This window comes from Zea mays, chromosome 9 (assembly GCF_902167145.1).
Source record: "Zea mays cultivar B73 chromosome 9, Zm-B73-REFERENCE-NAM-5.0, whole genome shotgun sequence".
Taxonomy (NCBI): Eukaryota; Viridiplantae; Streptophyta; class Magnoliopsida; order Poales; family Poaceae; genus Zea; species Zea mays.
In genome coordinates, this window is record NC_050104.1 from 18,624,226 (window position 1) to 18,646,313 (window position 22,088).

The 22,088-nt window shown below is 41.6% G+C and overlaps 1 protein-coding gene across 1 annotated transcript; it reads left to right on the forward strand.

The window, feature by feature from the left end:
- Window positions 1–11,779: 11,779 nt before the first annotated feature.
- Window positions 11,780–18,795, forward strand: LOC100415939 (uncharacterized). Its single transcript, NM_001177865.2, has 8 exons — window positions 11,780–12,438; window positions 14,490–14,565; window positions 15,356–15,417; window positions 15,574–15,673; window positions 15,763–15,804; window positions 15,898–15,939; window positions 18,049–18,182; window positions 18,506–18,795. The coding sequence occupies exons 1-8, from the start codon at window positions 12,254–12,256 to the stop codon at window positions 18,540–18,542; spliced, it is 678 nt and encodes a 225-aa protein (NP_001171336.2). The 5' UTR covers window positions 11,780–12,253; the 3' UTR covers window positions 18,543–18,795.
- Window positions 18,796–22,088: the final 3,293 nt, after the last annotated feature.

Consider the following 22,088-nt stretch of genomic DNA (forward strand, 5'->3'; position numbering starts at 1 on the left):
GAGACAATAAAAGAGTTTTGACAAACCAAAAGCTCTAATCTACTATTTTCAAAATTTCTCAAGTGGTAGCTGATCCATCTATTGCTTTGGCCTTTATTTTCTCCCCCTTTGGCATCAAGCACCAAAACGGGATCAATCTTGGCCCTTTAACCCCATTGCCTCACCAAAATCATCAAATGAGAACACAAAGGCAATAAGAGTATAAAGATGAACTTGGAAAAGTTACTCTTTTCATCGGAGTGCAGTGGAAGTCTTGCATGGTCCAAGTCCACCTTTTCCCTTTCAATCCTCCTTTGAGGCTAAAACAACCAAACTCAAGTACATGGTTAGTCTCAAAGGGTCAAGTTGTAGCACAGCTCCCCCTAAATATGTGCATCACTTGCAAAAAGGACTTGTGAGGTCCAGGGAGTGTTTGTACAATTTGAGCACCACAATAAGCAACAAAATGCAGAATGAACATGATCAAAGACATAAACACATGTATGCTACAATTCAATCCAAGTTCCGCGAATCTAGGACATTTAGCTCACTACGCAGCCTGCAAAAGGTCTTTTCATCTAAAGGCTTAGTGAAGATATCGGCTAGCTAGTTCTCGGTGCTAACATGAAACACTTCGATATCTCCCTTTTGCTGGTGGTCTCTCAAAAAGTGATGCCGGATGTCAATGTGCTTTGTGCGGCTGTGCTCAATAGGATTTTCCGCTATTCGGATAGCACTCTCATTATCACATAGGAGTGGGACTTTGCTCAGATTGTAGCCAAAGTCCCGGAGGGTTTGCCTCATCCAAAGTAGTTGCGCGCAACACTGTCCTGCGGCAACGTACTCGGCCTCAGCGGTGGATAGGGCAACAGAAGTTTGTTTCTTAGAATTCCATGACACCAGGGACCTTCCTAAGAATTGGCACGTCCCCGATGTACTCTTCCTATCGACCTTACATCCAGCATAGTCGGAATCTGAGTACCCAATCAAGTCAAAGTTAGACCCCTTTGGATACCAGATCCCGAAACAAGGCGTAGCGACTAAATATCGAAGAATTCGCTTCACAGCCACTAAGTGGCACTCCTTAGAATCGGATTGAAATCTAGCACACATGCATACGCTAAGCATAATATCCGGTCTACTAGCACATAAATAAAGCAAAGAACCTATCATGGACCGGTATGCTTTTTGATCAACGGACTTACCTCCTTTGTTGAGGTCGGTGTGTCCATCAGTTCCCATCGGCGTCTTTGCGAGCTTGGCATCCTTCATCCCAAACCGCTTTAGCAAGTCTTGCGTGTACTTCGTTTGGGAGATGAAAGTGCCGTCCTTGAGTTGCTTCACTTGGAACCCAAGGAAGTAGTTCAACTCGCCCATCATCGACATCTCGAATTTCTGCGTCATCACCCTGCTAAACTCTTCACAAGACTTTTGATTAGTAGAACCAAATATTATGTCATCGACATAAATTTGGCATACAAAAAGATCACCATCGCAAGTCTTAGTAAAAAGAGTTGGATCGGCTTTCCCGACCTTGAAAGCATTAGCAATTAAAAAGTCTCTAAGGCATTCATACCATGCTCTTGGGGCTTGCTTAAGTCCATAGAGCGCCTTAGAGAGCTTACACACGTGGTCGGGGTACCGTTCATCCTCGAAGCCAGGGGGTTGCTCCACGTACACCTCCTCCTTGATTGGCCCGTTGAGGAAAGCGCTCTTCACATCCATTTGGTACAATCTGAAAGAATGGTGAGCGGCATATGCTAGCAAGATACAAATTGACTCTAGCCTAGCCACAGGAGCAAAAGTCTCCTCAAAGTCCAAACCTGCGACTTGGGCATAACCTTTTGCCACAAGCCGAGCCTTGTTCCTTGTCACCACCCCGTGCTCGTCCTGTTTGTTGCGGAACACCCACTTGGTTCCCACAACATTTTGCTTGGGGCGAGGCACCAGTGTCCAAACTTCATTGCGCTTGAAATTGTTGAGTTCCTCCTGCATGGCCAACACCCAGTCCGGATCTAGCAAGGCCTCTTCTACCCTGAAAGGCTCAATAGAAGAGACAAAAGAGTAATGCTCACAAAAATTAACTAATCTTGAACGAGTAGTTACTCCCTTGCTAATATCACCCAATATCTGGTCGACGGGATGATCCCTTTGAAATCGTCACTCGAACTTGGGTTGGAGGTGCCAGAGGTGCTTCTTCCTCTTCAATTTGAACATCCTGTGCTCCCCCTTGATCATGCACCTCCACTTGAGGTACCTGTTCGTCATCTTGGGTTGGGGGTTGCACCATAGTTGAGGAAGACGGTTGATCTTGCTCCAATTGTTCCTGAGGCCGTACATCTCCAATCGCCATGGTGCGTATCGCGGCCGTTGGAACGTCTTCTTCATCTACATCATCAAGATCAACAACTTGCTCTCTTGGAGAGCCATTAGTCTCATCAAATACAACGTCGCTAGAGACTTCAACCAAACCCGATGATTTGTTGAAGACCCTATACGCCTTTGTATTTGAATCATAACCTAATAAAAACCCTTCTACGACTTTGGGAGCAAATTTGGAATTCCTACCCTTCTTCACTAGAATGTAGCATTTACTCCCAAATACACGAAAGTACGATACATTGGGTTTGTTACCAGTCAGCAGCTCATATGAAGTCTTCTTGAGGAGGCGGTGAAGGTAGACCCTGTTGATGGCGTGGCAAGCCGTGTTCACGGCTTCCGACCAAAAGCACTCAGGGGTCTTGAACTCTCCAAGCATAGTCCTCGCCATATCTATGAGCGTCCTGTTCTTCCTCTCTACCACACCATTTTGCTGAGGTGTGTAGGGAGCGGAGAACTCGTGCTTGATCCCCTCCTCCTCAAGGAACTCCTCCACTTGAAGATTCTTGAATTCGGACCCGTTGTCGCTCCTTATCTTCTTCACCTTGAGCTCAAACTCATTTTGAGCTCTCCTGAGGAAGCGCTTGAGGGTCCCTTGGGTTTCAGACTTATCCTGCAAAAAGAACACCCAAGTGAAGCGAGAAAAGTCATCAACAATAACTAGACCATACTTACTTCCTCCTATGCTCAGATAGGCGACGGGTCCGAAGAGGTCCATATGTAGCAGCTCCAGGGGTCTTGATGTTGTCATCACATTTTTGGTGTGATGAGAGCCTCCCACCTGTTTACCTGCTTGACAAGCTGCACAAGGTCTATCTTTTTCGAAATGAACATTGGTTAGACCTATCACGTGTTCTCCCTTTAGAAGCTTGTGGAGGTTCTTCATCCCCACATGTGCTAAGCGGCGATGCCACAACCAGCCCATGCAAGTCTTAGCCATTAAGCATGCATCTAGACCGGCCTCTTCTTTTGCAAAATCAACCAAATAAAGTTTGCCGTCTAGTACACCCTTAAAAGCTAGTGAACCATCACATCGTCTAAAGACAGACACATCTACATTTGTAAATAAACAGTTATATCCCATATTACATAATTGACTAACAAATAATAAATTATATCCAAGACTCTCCACTAAAAACACATTAGAGATAGAATGCTCATTTGATATTGCAATCTTGCCTAAACCTTTCACCTTGCCTTGGTTCCCATCACCGGATATGATTGAATCTTGGGAATCCTTATTCTTGACGTAGGAGGTGAACATCTTCTTCTCTCCCGTCATATGGTTTGTGCATCCGCTGTCGATAATCCAGCTTGAACCCCCGGATGCATAAACCTGCAAGGCAAATTTAGGCTTGGGTCTTAGGTACCCAACTCTTGTTGGGTCCTACAAGGTTAGTCACAATTTCCTTAGGGACCCAAATGCAAGTTTTATCACCCTTGCATTTTGACCCTAATTTCCTAGCAACTATCTTCCTATCCTTTCTACAAATAGCAAAGGAAGCATTCAAAGTATGATAAATTGTAAAGGGACCATTCATAACTTTCCTAGAAGCATGAACAAAATTTTTTCTAGGCACATGATGAACATTTTTCCTAGGTATATCTCTACCAATCTACCATGCATATAGGAAGAACTAGGAGCAAACATAGCATACGAGTCATGTGAATCAAAAGCATTGCAACTCCTATGAGACTGTCTTCTATCATCGTACATAAAGGCATGGTTCTTTTTAGTGCTACTTGTCATAGGGGCCTTCCCTTCCTCCTTGGTGGAGATGGGAGCCTTATGGCTTGTTAAGTCCTTGGCTTCCCTCTTGAAGCCAAGTCCATCCTTAATTGAGGGGTGTCTACCAATCGTGTAGGCATCCCTTGCAAATTTTAGCTTATCGAAATCACTTTTGCTAGTCTTAAGTTGGGCATTAAGACTAGCTACTTCATCATTCAATCTCGAAATTGAAACTAGGTGTCCACTACAGGCATCAATATCAAAATCCTTACACCTAGTGCAAATCATAACGTGTTCTACACAAGAATTAGATTTATTTGCTACTTCTAATTTAGCATTTAAATCATTGTTAACACCTTGTAAAGTAGAAATGGTTTCATGACAAGTAGATAGTTCATAAGGAAGCATTTCATTTCTTTTAACTTCTAAGGCATAGGATTTTTGTGCTTCTACAAATTTATCATGTTCATCATACAACAAATCCTCTTGCTTTTCTAAAAGCCTATCCTTTTCATTCAAGGCATCAATCAATTCATTGATTTTATCAATTTTATTTCTATCTAGGCCTTTAAATAGACATGAATAATCTATTTCATCCTCATCACTAGATTCATCCTCACTTGAAGAAGCATAAGTAGAGTCTCGAGTACATACCTTCTTCTCCCTTGCCATAAGGCATGTGTGACGCTCGTTGGGGAAGAGGGATGACTTGTTGAAGGCGGTGGCGACGAGTCCTTCATTGTCGGAGTCGGACGAGGAGCAGTCCGAATCCCACTCCTTGCCGAGATGAGCCTCGCCCTTTGCCTTCTTATAATTCTTCTTCTTCTCCCTCTTGTTCCCTTGGTCCTGTTCACTATCATTGTCGGGACAGTTAGCAATAAAATGACCAAGCTTACCGCATTTGAAGCATGAGCGCTTCCCCTTGGCTTTGGTCTTGCTTGGCTGTCCCTTGCGACCTTTAAGCGCTGTCTTGAATCTTTTGATGATGAGGGCCATCTCTTCATCATTAAGTCCGACTGCCTCAATTTGTGCCACCTTACTAGGTAGCGCCTCCTTGCTTCTTGTTGCCTTGAGAGCAAGGGATTGCGGCTCGTTGATCGGACCATTCAAGGCGTCGTCCACGTACCTCGCCTCCTTGATCATCATCCGCCCGCTAACGAATTTTCCAAGGACTTCTTCGGGCGACATTTTGGTGTACCTGGGATTCTCACGAATATTATTTACCAAATGAGGATCAAGAACGGTAAAGGACCTTAGCATCAGTCGGACGACGTCGTGGTCTGTCCATCGCGTGCTTCCGTAGCTCCTTATTTTGTTGATAAGGGTCTTGAGCCGGTTGTATGTTTGTGCCGGCTCCTCGCCCCTTATCATCGCGAACCGTCCAAGCTCGCCCTCCACCAACTCCATCTTGGTGAGCAAGGTGACATCGTTCCCCTCATGAGAAATCTTGAGGGTGTCCCAGATCTGCTTGGCGTTATCCAAGCCGCTCACTTTGTGATATTCATCCCTGCACAATGAAGCTAGAAGAACAGTAGTAGCTTGTGCATTCTTATGAATTTGCTCATTAATGAACATGGGACTATCCGAACTATCAAAGTGCATTCCACTCACTACAATCTCCCATATACTAGGATGGAGAGAGAATAGGTGACTACGCATTTTGTGGCTCCAAAATCCGTAGTCCTCTCCATCAAAGTGTGGAGGCTTGCCGAGTGGAATGGAGAGCAAATGTGAATTTGAACTTGTGGAATACGAGAGTAGTCAAAAGAAAAGTTCGAATTAACCGGTTTCCTTCTCTCGTAGTCGTTGTGGTCATCGTCCTTTTGGGAAGAAGTAGACTCATCGCTGTCGTCGTAGTAGACGATCTCCTTGATGCGCCTCGTCTTCTTCTTCTTCCCTTCCTTCCGTCTATGGCCCGAGCCGGAGTCGGTAGGCTTGTCGTCCTTCGGCTCGTTGACGAAGGATTCCTTCTCTTTATCGTTGATCACGATTCCCTTCCCCTTAGGATCCATCTCTTCGGGCGGTTAGTCCCTTTGTGAAGAGAACGGCTCTGATACCAATTGAGAGCACCTAGAGGGGGGGGGGTGAATAGGTGATCTTGTAACACTTCAAAACTTAAGCCACAAAACTTGGTTAATTGTTAGCACAAAAAATTGCCAAGTGGCTAGAGAGGAATCCTCAACAAAACACAATAACCAACAAAGATCAATCACAGAGATGGCACGGTGGTTATCCCGTGTGAAAGTGCATTCATCCCTTTTGTGAGTTTTGGTGATTTGGATAACAACACATTTAAAGGTCTAACGAGTTTGCTAAGTGTTGAACAGAAAATTCAGTATGATGAACATACTTAAATAGTGTATAATGATCAGTGAACAAAGGTTCAACACGAGGTTAAATAACCAATGAGACAATGCAAATGGATATAATATGATCTTGAAAGGGAGTTAGGCTTACACCTAATTTCTATATAATTTTGGTGGTTGAATTGCCCAACACAAATCTTTGGACTAACTAGTTTGCTCTAGTGTATAAGATATACAGGTGTCAAAGGTTCACAACAAGCCAATTGAAAAGACCAAAGTTGGGTTCAAAATTGAGAGCTAAAGGCGTCCCGGAAGCCTCCCTGGTCTGGCGCACCGGACTGTCCGGTGGCGCACCGGACAGTGTCCGGTGCACCAGGGGGCCTCGCGCTGAACTCCTCAGCCTCAGGATTTTCCAGGAGCCGGCGCGCTATAATTCACCGGACTGTCCGGTGTACACCGGACAGTGTCCGGTGCTCCAACCGGTCGCGGCTCTGGAACTCGCCAGCCTCGGGATTTTTACGAAGGCTGCTCCGCTATAATTCACCAGACATGTCCGGTGTGCACCGGACTGTCCGGTGCAACCTCGGGGCAACGACTACTTCGCGCCAACGGTCGCCTGCAACAGCAATAAATGTGCGCCAGAGCGCGCAGGCGTCAGGCACGCCCCTGCTGGCGCACCGGACAGTGAACAGTGCATGTCCGGTGCGCCACCGGACATCGAGGCGGGCCCAGAAGTCAGAACTCCAACGGTCAGATTCCAACGGCACTGATGACGTGGCTGGTAAAGCTTGAAGCCATGGTAAGTAGCATATGCAAGTAAAATGCGAATTGACTCTAGCCTAGCTACGGGTGCATAGGTTTCACCAAAATCCAAACCTTCGACTTGTGAATATCCCTTGGCCACAAGTCGGGCTTTGTTCCTTGTCACCACACCATGCTCATCTTGCTTGTTGCGGAAAACCCACTTGGTTCCTACAACATTTTGGTTAGGACATGGAACTAAATGCCATACCTCATTCCTTGTGAAATTGTTGAGCTCCTCTTGCATCGCCACCACCCAATCCGAATCTTGAAGTGCTTCCTCTACCTTGTGTGGCTCAATAGAGGAAACAAAAGAATAATGTTCACAAAAATGAGCAATACGAGATCGAGTAGTTACCCCCTTTTGAATATCGCTGAGGATGGTGTTCACGGGGTGATCTCGTTGGATTGCTTGGTGGACTCTTGGATGTGGCGGTCTTAGAACTTGTTCATCTTCCCTGTCTTGTTCATGGGCATCTCCCCCTTGATCATTGCCCTCCTCTTGAGGTGGCTCATTCTCTTGATCTTCTCCTTCATCATCTTGAGCCTCATTCTCATCTTGAGTTGGTGGAGATGCTTGCATGGAGGAAGATGGTTGATCTTGTGCATTTGGAGGCTCTTTGGATTCCTTAGGACACACATCCCCAATGGACATGTTCCTTAGCGCGACGCACGGAGCCTCTTCATCATCTAGCTCATCAAGATCAACTTGCTCTACTTGAGAGCCGTTAGTCTCATCAAACACAACGTCACAAGAAACTTCAACTAGTCCCGAGGACTTGTTAAACACTCTATATGCCCTTGTGTTTGAGTCATATCCTAGTAAAAAACCTTCTACAGTCTTAGGAGCAAATTTAGATTTTCTACCTCTTTTAACAAGAATAAAGCATTTGCTACCAAAGACTCTAAAATATGAAATATTGGGCTTTTTACCGGTTAGGAGTTCGTATGATGTCTTCTTGAGGATTCGGTATAGATACAGCCGGTTGATGGCGTAGCAGGCGGTGTTGACCGCTTCGGCTCAAAACCGATTCGAAGTCTTGTACTCATCAAGCATGGTTCTTGCCATGTCCAATAGAGTTCTATTCTTCCTCTCCACTACACCATTTTGTTGTGGAGTGTAGGGAGAAGAGAACTCATGCTTGATGCCCTCCTCCTCAAGGAAGCCTTCGATTTGTGAGTTCTTGAACTCCGTCCCGTTATCGCTTCTAATCTTTTTGATCCTTAAGCCGAACTCATTTTGAGCCCGTCTCAAGAATCCCTTTAAGGTCTCTTGTGTATAAGATTTTTCCTGCAAAAAGAACACCCAAGTGAAGCGAGAATAGTCATCCACAATAACTAGACAGTACTTACTCTCGCCGATGCTTATGTAAGCAATCGGGCCGAATAGATCCATGTGTAGGAGCTCGAGTGGTCTGTCAGTCGTCATGATGTTCTTGTGTGGATGATGAACACCAACTTGCTTCCCTGCCTGACATACGCTACAAACCCTGTCTTTCTCAAAATGAACATTTGTTAGTCCCAAAATGTGTTCTCCCTTTAGAAGCTTGTGAAGATTCTTCATTCCAACATGTGCTAGTCGGCGATGCCAGAGCCAGCCCATGTTAGTCTTAGCAATTAAGCAAGTGTCGAGTTCAGCTCTATCAAAATCTACTAAATATAGCTGACCCTCTAACACTCCCTTAAATGCTATTGAATCATCACTTCTTCTAAAGACAGTAACACCTATATCCGTAAAAAGACATTTGTAGCCCATTTTACACAATTGTGAAACTAAAAGCAAGTTATAATCTAAAGAATCTACAAGAAAAACATTGGAAATGGAATGGTCAGGTGATATAGCAATTTTACCCAATCCTTTGACCAAACCTTGATTTCCATCCCCGAATGTGATAGCTCGTTGGGGATCTTGGTTTTTCTCGTAGGAGGAAAACATCTTCTTCTCCCCTGTGCGCCAGACCAGGGCACACTTCGGCTGACTTTAGCTCTTTATAATTGAATCCTTTCTCGGTCTTTTTATTGGTTTGTTGTGAACCTTTGGCACCTGTAGAACTCATAATCTAGAGCAAACTAGTTAGTCCAATTGTTTGTGTTGTGCAATTCAACCACCAAAATCAATTTTGGAAAAGGTGTAAGCCTATTTCCCTTTCACTAGTGAGCCTGTGTAGCTTGCTATCTTTCTTAACATGTGCAACTAAGTTGTTTAGCTCTCTTGTTTATCTTTGTGAGCTTTTGCTCTTAAGCATAAGTTGCTTAGGTTATGTGACATTGCCAACTAGAATTATGTAGGTGAGGTCCATCTAACTCGACACCTTAATTGCTTAATTAAAATCTTTGTAAGGCATTTGTGATAAATAGAGGGATGCAATCTTAGCTTGGCCATTTAGTTTATTTTTATATTTGTTTTGGTTAGCAGGCGTGATTAGATTTTAGAAAGGACTATTCATCCTCTCTAGTCCATCATCTTGATCATACACGCTTCCATCACCCGCGGCCGGCGGCTCTCGCCACCTCACATGTCACCCACCTCTCGCTGCCATCCCTTGACCCCATCCTCCCTTAATCATAGGGTAGCCATCAACCACTTTATCGTGATGCCCCACTGCCAACCTTTTCTAACCGTTGTCTCACACTGCCCCTATGGATAGCGCTCCACCTAGGGTGCTAATGGATCATGATCCAAATATTTATTCACAATTGGTTTGGGCCATTAATTACTTTTAGTTCAAAAAGAATAGAAATAATGTCAAATCCTAATTCGATTTGATCCTTAAATCTTATAGCGTAAAATTTAGAGCCCGTTACCACCCCTGGCTCCACCGCTCCATGGTACCGTTTGCTCGTCCTCCACCACCTCTGTGTCATGACCACCGCCTCTTAAACCCTAATCCTACACCATCCGCTGAGTGAATCTTCTGAAATCCGAACCCTACTCTTACCGACTCTTTTTATTCTTTTCTGTGAGAGGCAGATGGGTCACATGAGTATATGAACAACGACACATAAAAGTTTTTTGTGTGATTATATGATAAACATACTGAATGAAGTTTCATGTGAAAAATCACTATGTTTTGTTTTTCTTTCTTAAGCCAAGACAGGTGTGCATATGATTCTATTTGATCTTGTCACCAGCCAAAACCAAATTAAGGTGTCATTTGGTTCTAGAGATTAATCTTTAGTCCCTGGTTTTTAGTCCGGTTTAGTCCTTTTTCGCCAAACAGAAGTACTAAAATATAGACTAATCGGCTTTAGTTTTTTAGTTCCTCAAAGGGTAGTTAAAAGCGACTAAAGCAACTTTATTCCTCTTCTTGCCCTTCGTCTATTGCTCTCTCTCTCCGCGATGTCTTAAACATACAAGGGGTATTTAAGTCTTTTTTATAATGCACTTAATGTGTCCTAAACCTATTTAGTCGCTGGAAATAAACATGTAGAAACTAAATTTTTTGTTCTAGGGCTAATATAGGCCCAAACAGGGTGTAAAGTTGTGCCACTCACAATCAGGGGCGGAGCCAAGGGGGGCCAGCAGGGGCCATGGCCCCGCCCAAGGCTGCGGTGCACACACACAGATATATACACTCTAAATTTTGTATAGTCTAAATATATATAATTTAGATTTTGTGCAACATAATTAATCGAATGTATAATATAGTGGTTGCTAATATTTGATCCATAACTTTGTTGTGTAGTATGTCAACCAAATTTTAAAAGAAACATAATATAACATAAAATACTCGATAAATGACCAATCGATAATATGAGACGTCAAAGCTAATTCGCTTGCAAACGTTGATATCTAAACTTCACCCCTTTATGATCCATCTTATCATCTGGCTGGGCAGCTATCGATTGCCGCCGACCATTTGACTTGCCTCTTCAATAGCCCCACAACCAAAGTCAAGAGAAGGTGATCACGCGAAACAACAGAATAAGCGCCAAGAGTCCAACAACATCAATCACCAGAACCACATGTCGCAACCGGGACATCCGCATAGACTACAAAACTAGATCCAAATATAGTTAACTTTATTATTTTGGTATTGTTACCGCGACAACTTTAGTTCAATATATCAATTAACTAGAAAATGAGTTCATGGACTAAGATAATTTATAAAGAACTAGAATTCGTATTCCATATCGAGTGCTTAAGATTAATAACATCATATAATATTTTTTCATTATATAGTATTGATGAATTAGTCGGTCCCCTTATATTGTAATCCTAGCTCCGCCCTTGCTCACAATCACAAGAGTGTTTTCTTGAGGCTGCCTTACCTAGCCCCCATCCCATAAGCCATCGACACGTATCCCTACATCTCCTACGTCGTCCTCCTGGCCTATATATGCTACACTGCACGGCGTGTGCTCTCTCTCCCCTTTGCCCTACGATTGACTCGCAGCAGCGGCACGCGTGACGCGTGCGAGCGAGAGGACGGCGTCCAGAAAACAGCCGCTGCCACGTGGGCCATCCCAGACCATGCAGGTACGTACGGTCCAGTGGCCAGGGACCAATCACGTCGCCGCTGGCTGTGTTTAACAAGTTAGCTGTGGGAGAAAGCAACAGTGATAGTGAGAGAGAAAAGCACAGGAGACCTCCGTCGTCGCTGTGTTCTCTCTCTACGCAGGCCGATGGACAGGTGAACAGAGACCGGCCGGAAGGGGAGAGGACGGGAGAAAGAGAGAGACTTTCACTGTAAACAGACAGACTTGCGTTGCGAGAGAGGAGACGGAGAGTCAGAGACCGAGAGAGGGACGATAGAAGGCATAGGAGCTAGGAGCGATGACCGTACGCGCATATACTAGGAGCAGCAAATTAAAGGCATATATAGGCAAATAGTAGTAGTAGCGAGTAGCGACGGGCGAGAGAGAAAGCAGTGCTACTGCTACGACTACTCCTTAGCTCGTAGCCGGGTAGAAGGTGACGAGAGAGAGAGAGAAAGGGGGAGAGAGATCTTGATCTAGTTCTAGTAGACTGCTAGCAGTGAACAGGGCCGGTGGAGGAGCTGAGGTAGCTGGGAAGGAGAAGGAAGGAATCGAAGAAAAAGGCAGCAAAGCAAGCAGGATGGGGCGCGGCAAGGTGGAGCTGAAGCGGATCGAGAACAAGATCAGCCGGCAGGTGACGTTCGCCAAGCGCCGGAACGGGCTGCTCAAGAAGGCGTACGAGCTGTCGGTGCTCTGCGACGCCGAGGTCGCCCTCATCATCTTCTCCAGCCGCGGCCGCCTCTTCGAGTTCTCCACCTCCTCATGGTACACGCGCGCGCTCCGGCCACCTGCTGTGGGGCCTTATTAGCCCTACTACTACCTCCGCTCCTCCCTTCTTTACCACACGGTACGGTAGTCGTTGCTCTAGAGCATCTCGATCATCATCGGATCTCCAACGGCTCTGATCTCTAGCTAGCTCTTCTTGGATCTAGAGAACCATCCGTGCATGTGTGCGTGACATTTTGTGGCAAGGATTTCATGCATGTACGCCATGATACTTGCTTGGAATCTGGTGTTCATCCGTTTCAGTTTTATATATCCCCCCCCCCCCCCCCCCCCCCCCCCCCCCTTGTGGACAGTTCCTGAAATTTCCCAGAAGATAGTTTTTGGTTGTGAGTTTGGCGTTTTTTTATGGGATTTCATGTGAAGGCTAGCTGTTTTCTCTACAATATGTCTGGCTCACACATAGCCTCTTTTTCATGTTTGGGGAATATCGGTTTTGATCACATTTTATCATCTCTCTCAGGTCTCAGCGCTCACCTTTCCTCTTCTGTTTTCTGCGCGTGAGTTCAGTAGTAAAACTTCAGTTACATACGTTTGCTGTAAAGGAGCAGTCGATAGAAGAGGACAGCACATAGATGATCTCGATCTCTTCACAATCCCTTTGATCAATCTATCTAACACTCCTCGCCTCCGTTTTAGCTCATGCATGCATTTCAGCAGGGGATCAGTAGCTTCTTGGTTCCTGGTGATGTTTCATCATCAAAGGAACTAGCTTGCAGTTGCTCAGCTACTACCTGCTGGACTGGCACATACAGATCCAGATCTAGCTGTGAACACCAAACATATCATCCCCCCCCCCCCCCCCCCCCTCTCTTGTGTTTACCATGCATTTTTCTGCGTTTATTTCTCTTACCTTGCTTGGATTCTACTGTTCCATTGAGACCCAATCCCACGGCATCGGCATCTGCTCTAGCTAGATTCTACTGTTCCATTGGGCAACTTGATGAGAGTGCTGAGACCTCTCTTTCTCTCTCTACGTCTTGTCAAATGTCTAGGCTCCTCTGTCGTCGTGCAAGCGGCTGCAGCAGGAGGCAAAGCCACTGATGGGAGAGAGAGGCACACAACACATGTAGTACTAGAGGTGTGGTGTATCGATTGGCCCGTCAGGAGTTATCCCCAGTCGACCATGGCCATGGACAGGCGGCATCATCAGTGTAGTAGTACTGCATGCATGCCTTTCACTCCTTTCAGGCATGCCCTTTCACCCTTTTAGGCATGCAGGCGAGAGGCTGCAAGGTTCATATGTATCCGGACCATGTATGAGCATCGTGTCATATCCTATGCAAAACAATAGAAAATGCATGCTAGCCCCGTTCTTGTTTTATGTGCGTGCGTGCGTGTTGGCGTGGAGTGGAGCTAGCTGCTAGCTGATGCAGACAAATCCAGTGCAGGCTGACGATGCACGTCATGTGTCGTTTCTTCCAAAAAGCATGAATGCGTCGGAGGGAGCTGTAAATAAATTTACTCATTCCAGTTGTCCAGACCGTATTCGGTCAAGAAAATCCAATTTTGTGTCGGGACTCGGGAGGTGTATATTATGCATGCATGTGTAGTCCAACCTTGTTCATTTGTCTAGTTCAAGGCTACATTACAAATCTCTAAAATTAATAGTTAGTAGCTAAAATTAGTTGGGAGGTTTAAAAACATGTCAGCTAGTAGATCAGCTAATTATTAGTTATACCTCTTAAATAGCTGCTTCAACCCAACTAAAACATGACAATAACTTATTAGCTGACTAACGATTAGGTTTAGAACATGACCTAAGTATATCTCAGAATATGATGATTAGTGAATATACCTTTGACAATTGTTATATGTTTTGTGCATATTTAATATATTTTTTCTCCTAATTAATAGGAGGGGTACAAATATATAGAGTGATAAGATTTGATTATTAGAGATGATAGGCTACTGGTATTAATTGGTTTTACCTTTCTGTGAAGTATAAACACAAAGTATTGAATCAACCATATGTAAAAGTTTGTTGGTGTCTTGTCCTCTTATTGATCCTCAATGCTTGCTTTCCTCAACAGCATCTACAAGACGCTGGAGCGATACCGCAGCTGCAGCTTTGCATCCGAAGCATCAGCTCCACTAGAGGCCGAATTAGTAATCTTATTACCGATTTCTTCACACTACTTTTAGTGCATGTGTATGTATGCATTCCATGTGTGAACAGAAGCATGCATTTTTAAAGAGAGAACACATCTTCAAAGAACACATTACACATGGCTTAATAATTATTTCTGGATATATATAAGAGATATGTTACGCACAATAAATAATATAAAATGTAGGGAGATGTTTGACTAACTGTGGGTAGATAATGTCTTCATTATTAACAAAATAATAAACACTATGTTTTTTAAATGAAGTCTTAAAGCTTTGTCTTCATGATTAACAAAATAATATATATGTTTTATGACTGAGTAATAAACACAAAAAATGATATTTTACACATTCAGCTTTGTTGTGGTTATGTTGTATAGGATATTCTATCTAATAAATAATGAAATAATAATGCTGGCAAGAGGTACTGATGGACATATAACACTTTTGCAACTGAGTGTGTATAATATATCTACTATTTAGTTTTTACACTTCGATCTTGTGTTTCATGTGCTAGCTATCTAGCTGTGTAATGTCAGCATGCACGTATGCTAGCAAGTGATCGTCCTGCATCTCAATCTCATCATTTGCATTTTGCACTACATTTAAAATGCAACCAATCATGTCATGTACATGAATCAACATTTTCAAAATGACACACTATATATATGTCTTAATTACTAGTATACTAAGCTAGGTTTTATGTATGTTCACCAAGCCACATTTCTGTATTTTAATAATTACGATTTTACTCAAGCTAATTATTAGACCTCCTTTTCTTGTTCAACAGAATAATTATCAGGAGTACTTGAAGTTAAAGACAAGAGTTGAGTTCTTACAAACAACTCAGAGGTAAGAGACATTACTTTACTGTCAGTGAATATAATGGTGGAAAATTGGAATATATATATATATATATATATATATATATATATATATATATATATATATATATATATATCTATAACAAGTGGCTGTCTAATTAGGTTTGGTTATCTTAATCTGCAGAAATCTACTTGGTGAGGACTTGGGTCCACTTAGCGTGAAGGAGTTAGAGCAACTTGAGAACCAAATTGAGATCTCTCTCAAGCAAATCCGATCATCAAAGGTAGAACCAATGAAAATTTAGTAACAAGCAATAAACAATAACATAAGATCAAATTTAGTAATTTTCTAACTAGCGATAAACATTTACAGAACCAGCAGATGCTCGACCAGCTCTTTGATCTCAAGCGCAAGGTGATCAAATCATTTTCAATATTTTTTTGCTCGCTTTTTGGGCTCTCTTCCTAAAAGACTCCCGAAATACTAATCAACGGTGAGGTTTTGCAGGAACAACAACTGCAAGATGCTAACAAAGATTTAAGAATGAAGGTAATGCGTTGTGAATAGTAAGGCTCAGCCTTTTAATACATTTTATTTCCAGTGATGTGTACGTTTGCACCTAATAATACACACACCATTTATCATTTATGGTGATAAATCAATAGCCCACTACCCGCATCTGATTGAACACATTCAGCCAAGTCAGCCACACGCACCCAGCTGACGACTAGGCAAGGACCGAGCACGTTCTAAACATGATAAAAACGAGTCTATCTAGCCATGGGATACCCAATCCGTTACAAAAATGACTTAAATAACATGAAATAAATTAAAATAGTTGAATATCAGATAAAAGGGAAAGACCCAATCCTACGATGCATGGCAGGAATGACTTAGATGTAACACATAATGTCTTAAATGCTATGAGCTAAAAAGAATGACTTCCTGCAATGCATGAATAAATTAAATGAAATATAAAAAAACTTAGAAACCTTGCATTAGAAAGAATGTCTTAGATTCAACTCTGCATAACTGGAATGACATAGATGTAAATAAAATATCATAAATACTTAGATGCAACATAAAATGTCTTAAATAGTACTGTAAGTTGGAAGGAATGACTTTAATTAAATACTCATTGTATAAATGACTTAGATGATATATAAAAATATCTTAGAAACTATGGGTTGGAAAGAATAACTTAGATTCAATTCTGCAATAGCAGGAATGATTTAATGTAAATAAAATATTTTAAATATTAGAATAAGTTATATGCAACATATAATGTCTTGAATACTATAAGTTGGAAGAAATAAATTAGATTTAGTCCTGTAATGTAGAAATGACTTTGATGCAATATAAAAGTATCTTCAAAACCGAGTTAAAAAAGAATGACTTAGATTTAACTTTGCAATAGCAAGAACGATAAAATATCTTAAATACTGGAATGACTTAGATGCAACACATAATATCTTAAATATTATACATTAGAAAAAATGACTTAGATTCTATCTTGCAATACATGAAGGGCTTAGATGTAATATAAAATATCCTAGAAACTATGAGTTCAAAATAATATCTTAGATTCAACTCTACAATAATAAGAATGAGTTAGATGTAAATAAAATGTCTTAAATACTAGAATGACTTCGATGCAACATATAAAGTCTTAAACATTATGAGTTGGAAGAAATAACTTGGATCCAATCCTGCAATGCAAAAAATGACTTAGATGTAATATAAAAATGCCTTAGAAACTGTGAGTTGAAAAAATGACTTAGAACTCTATAATAGCAGGAATGACTTTGATGTAAATAAAATGTCTTAAGTACTAGAATAAGTTAGATACAACATATAATCTCTTAAGTATTATGAGACGGAAGAAATGACTTAGATTTAATCTAGACAGTACATGTATGAATAAATTAGATGCAATACAAACATATCTTAAAAACCATGAATTGAAAAAATGACTTAGATTCAACTCTTCAATAGTAGTATCAACTTAAATGTAAACAAAATATTAAAAGCTATTAAATGTAAATAAAATGTCTTAAATATTGGAATGACTTAGATGCAACATATAATGTCTTAAATATTGTAAGTTGAAAGAAATGACTTAGATTCAATCCTGCAATGCATGAATGGCTTAGATACAATATAAAAATATTTTAGAAGATGTGAGATGGATAGAACAACTTAGATTCAACTCTACAATGGCTGCAATGACTTATATATAGATAAAATATCTTAAATACTGAAATGACTTAGATACAACATATAATGTCTTAAATACCGTGAGTTGGATGAAATGACTTAAATCCAATCCTGCAATGCTTGAATAACTTGGACACAATATAAAAATATCTTAGAAACTGTGATTTGAAAAGAATGGCTTAAATTTAGCTGTGCAATAACAACAATGACTTAGATGTAAATAAAATGTCTTAAATACTATGAGTTATAGCGATGTAACTCTGAAATTGTTTGTCCGACCCGTTAGACGGTGGGAACCTAAGAAACAGCATCTTTTTTATGTTTGGTTAGTTCAACTATGAATTTACACAAGTATTGTAGCTATATGTACCTTTTGTACCCCATCAAGAGAAGTTTTATTTATATTCTCTCATTTCAAGTCTTCTACTATCACTGTACCAGATAGAAGAAACTAGTGAAGAAAATGTGCTGCGACTGTCTAGCCAGGATATTGGGTGTAGTGGATCTAGTGGGCATGGTGATGAAGCCAACCAAGAACACCTTCAACTTGCTCTTGATCCTTCGCTGCATATAGGGTGATCATTCTTCACCTGTTTCAAGTACAGAATTTATCCACTAGCAAATGGTCGTTAAAAATTCAATATATATTGCTTACTTTGTATAAATTATATAGTTCTTCTTTGCTTCTGTATTGTCAGAATAATTCAACAGAACACAACTGAATTGGTACGGCAATTCATTGAAAAGAATATATGTGTGGTATAGTATATATAATTAAAGTGAGTCGCCAGCGTACAAAATGCTCTTGCATATTATCAATGGAGTATTTAAAAACTATAGTACCTGCAAAAAAAAATATATCCTTCAGACTATCTGATCCTTTTACTCTCCTATGTAGGTATCAAGCTTACATGGACCACCTGAACAATGATTAAGTTGCTTCTTTGTGCGCTGTGTGCTCTAGTGGCCATGGATCTTCTATATATGTTGGACGTAATGCTTTTGATAAATCCTCTATATATAACCATATCGGTCCTAGCTTTATGCATGCTACTGTATGTACTAAACTAAGAAGCCCTACGACTTCTGTTGAGGAAGAATGTTCTGACGATCATGACTTTCTTGCTAAATAATAACTACTGTATCTCATTTTGAATTGATCGTCTACTGAAGAGCCATGCTTTTGTGAGTACTTAGCAACTAATATGTGATAACGCTCTCTGATCATGTGATTAGTGCCTTGTTACACATTTATAAGGTGTTTGGTTTGAGAAATAAGGTGGTCCATCATCTTCTCGTTTCTCACTTTTTTGTTTGATTTGTAGAATGAAATAAGTTGATTTATCATCATCTCAATTCTTATAGTTAGTTAGTTCATTTTTCTTTCCTCGTGCATTTCGCAGCTTTTCTTTTCCTTACATTTTTTTTTGTGTCGTTGATTATTCACATCTGTTTTCTTCGTTTGACTTGTGTCAGCGTTTCAAGAAGACAGCCTCGCGTTGCGTGGCTGCAAAGCCATCAGCGCGGAGGTTCTATGGGAGGCAAGTATATAAGGCCCTGTTTGGATCACTTCAATAATTTCAACTTTAATTTTTTAGCTTCATCATAAAATAGATTTAATAAATTGTTGAGATAGCTTTGAAGAATGTTTAACTTACACATAGCTTTAGCTTCCATAATACAATTAATTTATGTGAGTTACCTATATTACCCTTTAGAATTGTGGGCTCTAATGTCTTGGGGGCTTGTTTATTGGGCTGAAATTATGTTGGTCGGCTGCTGGATTCGAGCGCCATCTTTACAAAAAATGCAAGTAAACAAAATTGTTTGTATACGTTATTTCGGACGTTTGGATCGCTTCATTTTAGAAAAATTAGAATTCACTCAATAAAGTAACTTATTTAGTTTGGAATTTAACATTCACCACTTTTCAAAGTTCAAATATAAGCCTATCTCAAATTCATGGGGTGAAGGATGATAAATGATTTTATGCATTAGTAGAATTTGTTTATACTTTGTAACTTACATGACACTATTTATCTTACTCCTCTATAGTAAAAATATAACACATAAATATCTCTGACATCTTGCTAATAACATTATACAAATATATTTTGCATAAAACCGAATTAGATATATGCCTAAATTACTATTATTAGAATGAAATTCAATTCCAATGATTCAAACAGGGCATTAGATTATTATCGGAACTTGCATCGATTTTGAGGAACACGCAAATGCATTATTCTATTAATCTTAAAATTTTCATGTAACTTTTGTACTAACATGCCATATATATATATATTGTATATTACGAGCTCTTCCAATAACTAAAGAAAGCTCAGGTCAGACGGTGCAATCCGGTCGAGCCGGACTAGATCCGGGCTACTATAAAAACAACCCAACGCCGCCAGGGATTAGTTTTTAGCGGCGACAGCGGTTCCCTCGGGCGTGCGAGCGGTAGTGATCCTGGGGGCCAGCGACGGTGTCGCCCCGAGGCGGGCGACCGACGACGGCTCCACCAGGAACGAGCAACGGTGACGCTCCCGAGGCGGGCGGGCAAGCGGTGAGGGCGCTCCCGAAGCGGACGGGCGGTGATGGTGCACCCTAGGCCCGGTGGCAACAGCAGTTGTGCGAGACGCGGTAGGCATCGGCAGCGGCGGTGGTGGCCACGAGGTACGTGGGTCGCTCTCTGGCGATGGCAGCCACGCGAGGCGTGGGTGGCTCTGGCGTCCTTCGACGACCAACTCCTCCGATCCGGCGGCTTCGGCGGCATTCTTTGATCTAGCAGCTTCGGGATCGTCCTCCAGCGACGAACTATCCGATCTATGTTTATGCCATCGATGATTATGTTTTATGCCTGTTACTTACACTATTGATGCATTCCAGTGATGATTTTTAAAACGATGAATACGATTTTATGTTGCTATAAAACTGTTCCTAATTCCTGCGGAGGCTATTAGTTGAAACGATATTAGGTTTATTTACAAATAATGCTACACAGTGTATGTATTTATGCGACTTTGTATATGAATTTATGCTATGCCATCCTATTTTTTTGCATGCGTGCAGTGAAAACGAAAATATCATCCAAAATTTTCGCGCATGCAATGAAAACTCCAATGATCTGCCATAATTTTTGGATCTGCACAAAAGTGGAAACCCCATGGATGCGTCTCCCATATTTTTCGAAACTGCCATAAAAATAGGATTGTGAATACAACCTACCATAGATATCAATCTCTCACATTGGCTCAGTATTTACGCTTATAACCGAGGGGTTTTATGCTCAAAACTTAAGATTTTTACGCTTGAACGAAGAGATGCGTCGACTAGTGAACCACGTGTCATATTTTTTTACGCAGTGTACAACATTTTATAAATACATACACCGTGTAACACAATTTATATAAGTATATATCATAAACTGGTTCTAACGAGTCTAATTGCATGGTTGTTGGAGCGATCCAATATTTATAGAGTAAATAAAGATTAAATACAATTTTTTTGTTTCCATGCATGCCAATCTATTTCATTTCATCGTACATTTTTGTCATCCTAATTTTGTGCGCATGCAGCAGGTAACAAATTTTTACGCAGTGTACCGTATTACATAAATATCTACACCGTGTAGCATAATTAGTATCAGTATATATATCATAAACTGATCCTCATGAGGCTAGCTACATGGCTGTTGGAACGATCCTATATTATGGAGGAAATAAAGCATTAAATACGTTTTTTTTATTTCCATAGATGACAATCCATTTCCTTTCATCATACATTTTTGTCATCCTAATTTTGTGCATGCAGCATGTAACAAATTTTTACGTAGTGTACTGATTTGCATAAATATCTACACTGTGTAGCATAATTAGTATCAGTATATGTCATAAATTGGTCCTGACGAGTCTAGCTGCATGTCTGTTGCATCGATTCTATATTTATGGAGGCAATCAAGCATTTAAAAATAGAAACCATCACATATCTCTTTCCTAAATTTACGCGTATGAAGGAAAACGGGTTTAACTCATGCATGCCTTTCTATTTTTTTTGCATGCACAGACGTGGGGTGGGGAGGCACATTCGACAGCCTGGCTTGGCGAGTGGGTGCAGTGGGCGTGCCGGGCTAGACCAGGTCGCACGGGGTGGTCGGCCTGGGCCCTAGGGCTCCTAATATACCTGCCCTATATATATAGTTTTATATTTGGAGCCTTGTACTTCCAATAATTAGAGGAAGACCTAGTTTAATGGTGCCATCCGGTTCAGCCGTTTGGGTAGCTATAAAAACACCCCCAGACCGCCAAGGATTAGTTTTTAGCGGGGGCAGCGGTTTCCTCGGGCGAGCGAGCGACGGCGGTGGTTTCCTCGGGCGTGCGAGCAGCGACGATCCCGGGGGCCAGCTGCGGTGGCGCCTAAGGTGGGCGATCGATGGCGGCGCTCCCCCAGGATCGAGCGACGATGACGCTCCCGAAGGATCG

What these genes read in the sequence shown, in the direction of transcription:
- LOC100415939 (NM_001177865.2), top strand. Translation starts at nt 12,254, where the DNA reads ATGGGGCGCGGCAAGGTGGAGCTGAAGCGGATCGAGAACAAGATCAGC. An exon ending in AGCAAATCCGATCATCAAAG is followed by an intron (nt 15,674 to 15,762) that starts GTAGAACCAATG and finishes AAACATTTACAG; the next exon opens with AACCAGCAGATGCTCGACCA. An exon ending in ACAAAGATTTAAGAATGAAG is followed by an intron (nt 15,940 to 18,048) that starts GTAATGCGTTGT and finishes TCACTGTACCAG; the next exon opens with ATAGAAGAAACTAGTGAAGA.